The sequence below is a fragment of the Frankliniella occidentalis genome, unplaced genomic scaffold (genome assembly GCF_000697945.3).
Source record: "Frankliniella occidentalis isolate FOCC.00 unplaced genomic scaffold, Focc_3.1 Scaffold143, whole genome shotgun sequence".
NCBI lineage: Eukaryota > Metazoa > Arthropoda > Insecta > Thysanoptera > Thripidae > Frankliniella > Frankliniella occidentalis.
This window is the reverse complement of record NW_026267270.1, coordinates 105877-110449: the sequence shown is the minus strand read 5'-3', so window position 1 is coordinate 110449 and position 4573 is coordinate 105877. Positions and strand designations below refer to the sequence as shown.

Genomic DNA, 4573 nt, shown 5'->3' with positions numbered 1-4573 from the left:
AAAATAGACGTTATAAGCTGATATTTTACCGGTAGATTATTTACTCAAAACAAAGAGCTTCCTGTCTCCCGGGACTTTGCAGGCTTCATTTTTGTGTAGAAACGGAACCTCCCCATCACAAGCAGCAACTGCTTGTTGACACTTTGCGCCACTTAACGGAACTCGCCCGTTTTCCTCACCAGCAGATGTCGTGCCTCACGTTCATGGCGCCGCGACCGCGCCTCCTGTTGGCCTCCGGGAACGCCGTGTTCCTGCCGCTGCGCCCCACCGTGTGGGCGTGCTGGGGGGCGGCCATCGCCGTGGCCTCGGTGAGCGGCAGGGCGCTGCACGTCGCGGCGCGGCGGGCGGCGGCGGCCACCGGCAAGCGTAAGGGTACCCTCCTAGCCCCCCACTTCCTCTCTACTAGTTCCCCTCTGCCACGCACCCCACGGCTCCCTTTTCTGGCACTTGCTCCCTCCCACAGACTTTGCCTCGCTGGACCGCTGCCTGCTCGTGCTGCTGGGTGGGGCCGTTGCGGCGTACATCCCACGCTCCACGGCGTCCCTCGGGCCGCACCGCCATTTGGTGGCGTGGTGGGTCGTCTTCGCCATGCTCATGACGACTGCCTACTCGTCGGGGCTGATCGCCCAGCTCACGCTGTCGCGCTTCGAGGCCGTCGTCGACACCCCGGAGGACATTGTGCGGAACGGCCTGACCTGGGTCAGCACCTTCGCGCCCAACTTGCACGTCATGATGAACCTGGAGGTTAGTGGTGGCGGTTGCCTTCGGTTTGGTTCGCGCCGCTCCGCCTGCAGCTTGTTGTGCTCCGCAGAACGAGGCCGAGCGGCGGGTGGCGGAGGACCTGCGTCTGGTGGACGGAGCGCACTGGGAGGAAGCGGTGGCCTCGGGGCGCCACGTGGTCCACGGCCAGCGGCTGGACCGTGTCTACTTCTTCTGGGAGGGCGGCAACCTGGGCTCGGCCACGCTGTCGCGGCTGCGCGTCATGCGCTCGTGCTTGGTGACGTACCCGGCTGCCGTGGCCGTGGCGCGCGGCTCCCCGCTGCTCGCGGTGCTGAACCCCGTGCTGCTGCGGCTCACCCAGGCCGGGCTGGTGGCCTACTGGCAGGACATAGTGTTGGCCACGCGCGGCCGCAGCGCCGTTTTCGCCCTGCTGGCCGACGGGGGAGAGCGTAGGGCCGGCCCCAAGGTAATTAAGATTACCGGAAACATAATGACTTGAATATATTTATACTGATACTTTATACGTATTGTATGGAAGCGTTAATTTGATTCCGTGTTTCGGAACACGGCAAAAACCGGTAAAAATCTTCCCAAGTGTTAATGTGTGGCCTTACTCGACAGCCGCTGGAGCTAGTGCAGCTGCGCGGTGCCTTCCGCGTGCTCGCATCTGGGTTGGCGTTTGCCGCCGTCGTGTTCGCCGCGGAGCTGCTGTCCCGGCACCGCAGCGTGCGCAACGGCCGCTAGTGAGGACAGAGGCGCCAGAACAGGCGCCAGAACAGGCGCCAGAACAGGCGCCAGAACAGGCGCCAGAACAGGCGCCAAGCAAGCGAGGCTCCAGGGGAGCCACCAGGGCAGTTGGGCACCGCGGGGGAAGGTGCCATCCTCCTCGATCTCGCGTTCGTGTTGTTTTGTACTTTATGTATCAAGTAAAACCGTTTACGTTGTTGGGTTGGCGTTTGGTTGACCCGGAGCCCTTCCCTATCTCCGGGCGCAGTCTATGTGTACCGCGCCTCCAGGAGCTGCACTTAGCTGCGTCACAAGGTCAAGGAGGGCCCTGGGGCTGCAGGCTGCATGAGTGGGCGGCTGAAGAAGAGGGAGAGATAGGACACGCCGCCGTTGCGCCGCTGGGCTCGCCGACACACACGCCGCAAGCTGCCCTCTATCGGGTGTCTGTTGAGGTGGAACGACATGCCGGGCCGCGTTTCAGCCGTCCAAATCATGGAGTTATTACACCTGGGCTATTGCGACCTCGTTATGCAAGTGCACAGTTTTTATAAACTGATGGGAAATATTTATGGAAACGTGTTTGCAGAGTCACATGCGTCATTAGGGGCTGAAACAAATGCGTTACTCGCTTTTGACAGTGGCAAATTGGTTTATTTGGCATTATCGCACAGAGGATATTAGTGTCACCCTGGTGTCTGTCACCCACTGCGTGGCTAAAAGCGCCCCGTCACGGCCGGGTCGCACAGGCTGCACAGCACCTCGGCTGCGGGCAGCACCCGGCGCACCTCGGTGCGCTGCTCGCAGCAGGCGGCTGTGTCGTGCAGCCAAGCCACCACCCTCCACAGCACGAGCCTCTGCAGCGCCCGCAGGCCGCACTGCCCCAGCAGCGAGTGCAGGTCGCTGCAGCTGGATGGCCAGGCCTCGTCGCCCGCCGTGCCCACCAGCAGCGCCAGCTCCTCGAGCGAGTGGCCATGAGCCTGCAGCAGGGACTGCAGCGTGGCGCGGGGGAGCCAGACGGTGAGCCACCTCAAGTTGCCGTGTCCTGGCGGAAGCGGGGGCAGCTCCGGGGGCTTAGCGTCCAGGGCGCCATCGTCTCCCCAGACGAACAGCCTCCTAAGCCGGGGCATGGCGTGCACCGCGCGCAGGTGCGGCTCGCGGGAGTACATGACGCTGAGCTGCTCCACCGTGGGCGCGGCGCGCTGCAGCAGCTGCAGGCTCCAGGCCGGGTCCGAATGACAGTACACGCCGACTAGCCGTTCCACCTGCGGCACAATAGGAATTCTCTCGGAACAGGGTTGTTCGCTCAGTCTAAAACGGACTGGAAGAAGATGTAAAGAAGTTAAAGCGTACTCGGAAACACCTGCATATATTTGTTTTTGTGATGAGTCGCGCGTTCTATGCTTAGATACACATTCGCACAATTCGTGCAATACAAAACTACTAAAGTAATACAAATCTTTACCAACCAAATCTTGCAATTCATAATAAGAATCATGCAACCCCAATAACTTACCCCTATGACGTTCCCCAGGGCTGCTGCTTTTTCTTCCGAATCGTCCCTGGCGCAGATTTCGCTAACGTTCACTTCGAGTCGTGGTTGGTCGGCCTCTTCAGCCGGAGGGCACTGCGCAGCTAAGATGCTCGGCTCCGGTATCGGTTCCCGCTCCGACTCCGGCTGAGTTCCCATCTCCCCTCCTCTCTCGAGGTCCACTTCGGTCAGCGCGGCCCTGGTCGCTAGGACCAGCCATACGGCCTTGACGAGGGGGTCCTCGGTGTCCCGCACGGTGCCCTTCAGCTCGCGCCCACCGCCCCGCAGCGTCAGGTCCCACGATTCGGTGGCCAGCAGCGTGAGGGCCTGCAGGGCGCGCTCCCTCTGGCACTGGCCCAGCAGGCCGCCTAGCTGGCTGGCGGCCTCCGCCATCACGCCTTGCAGGTGGCGCCCGAGAGCGGCCTCGGTGTCGAGGACCTCGTGCTGGCGGCAGGAGCGGGGCTCGGCAGCGGCGCGGCAGTCCCAGCACCAGCCGCCTGCATCCCTGCGGCGTGAGCCAGGGGGTGTGAATTGCGTCCCCTTCTGCGAGACGAACACCGACGTCGACGACGTTGCTCACCTGGTGCCTTCTTGGTGTTGGCGCTCCATGTGCTGCAGTGAGGTTGGGCGCCCAGGAGTCCCCAAGGTCGCGGAGGGGGTTGAGTGTCACGAGACGATGCGCTGCTGTGTGCTTGTCACGTCCTACTAGTTCGCCGGACAGTCAGCTAAGCCCAGCCGGGCCGGGCTTGCTGTGATAAGGACTGATAACCGGCCAGTGATACAGTTTTGATGTGCGCGAACACAAACCTTTGCCTTTGCGTTTGCTCGTGTGAGCCTGTATGAGGCCTCAGAGCAGCCCCCGTGGCTTACACGCCCTGACACCGTAGGCCTAGGGGTGCGGGTGACTTGTCGTGCTCGCCGCTCTCGAAATCCGTTTGCTGCATAGCCTCCTCTCCGCCCCTCGGCGCACCCCGCACCTGTGCTCGCCGCACGGCAGTGCAGGCCTAAGGGTCAGAGTGTATTGACAGGCAGCCGTGGGGCTTCTTCTGCCGCGGCACTGGTGGGCGGGGGTGGGAGGCGAGGATTACCTGGCCGCCGGACAGTCCGACCACGGCCCAGCCGCACGCCCAGACCTCACCAGGGACGCGCTTTTGTCTGTGGCCGTCGCCTTCGTGTACAGCCGCTCCTCGGCGACCACCTCCCGACCTAAACGCGCCCTTCCGCTGGGCGTCGTCGGCGTCCTTCCGAGGCGGCCGCAGCGTCCTGGTGCTCGCGCAGAGTGTACCGCTGGTCGTGGTGGGGGCGCCGCTGCCGCCACCGTGCGGTCAGGGTCAGTTCGCCATGTGGAACGTGAGCCTGCAGTCGCTGCTGTTCTTCACCACCTGCGCCGTGGTCGGCTTCTACGCTGTCCTGGTGGCGCGCCTCATTTCCTCTTACGCCGTGACCGTCTAGAGCATGGCCTCCGCCCTGCCTCGCCTCGAGCGCTTCCACCTCTTCCTTATGCTGCTGTTCCTGGTCACCTACGCGCTCGTCGTGTACGTCACGAGCCTCAACTCAAGCGTGTGGGTGTGAAGTGGCTCGCGGCCACGGGGCGAGGGG

General features: G+C 63.1%; 2 protein-coding genes across 5 annotated transcripts in view; one reads left to right on the top strand and one right to left on the bottom strand.

Annotated features, from left to right (window-relative positions):
* LOC113208706 (glutamate receptor ionotropic, kainate 2-like) overlaps positions 1–1541 on the top strand; it is a 20017-nt gene extending 18476 nt beyond the window's left edge. Inside the window, exons 18-21 of the mRNA XM_052270917.1 lie at positions 186–366; positions 464–744; positions 812–1186; positions 1342–1541. Of these exons, the coding sequence (XP_052126877.1) occupies positions 186–366; positions 464–744; positions 812–1186; positions 1342–1464 (960 nt within the window). The 3' untranslated portion in view covers positions 1465–1541. The remainder of the gene's footprint in view (positions 1–185; positions 367–463; positions 745–811; positions 1187–1341) is intronic.
* Positions 1542–2067: 526 nt separating this feature from the next.
* Positions 2068–4573, bottom strand: part of LOC113208717 (uncharacterized) — a 13565-nt gene continuing 11059 nt past the window's right edge. Inside the window, exons 1-3 of one of the 4 annotated variants that reach the window (XM_052270926.1) lie at positions 3555–3845; positions 2960–3479; positions 2069–2708 (exon numbers count right to left, since the gene is read on the bottom strand). In XM_052270926.1, the coding sequence (XP_052126886.1) occupies positions 2160–2708; positions 2960–3479; positions 3555–3583 (1098 nt within the window). In that variant the 5' untranslated portion in view covers positions 3584–3845 and the 3' untranslated portion in view covers positions 2069–2159. Of the gene's footprint in view, positions 2709–2959; positions 3480–3554; positions 3846–4573 lie in introns of those variants that run through there. The other 3 variants (XM_052270929.1, XM_052270927.1, XM_052270928.1) reach the window with 3 other exon arrangements.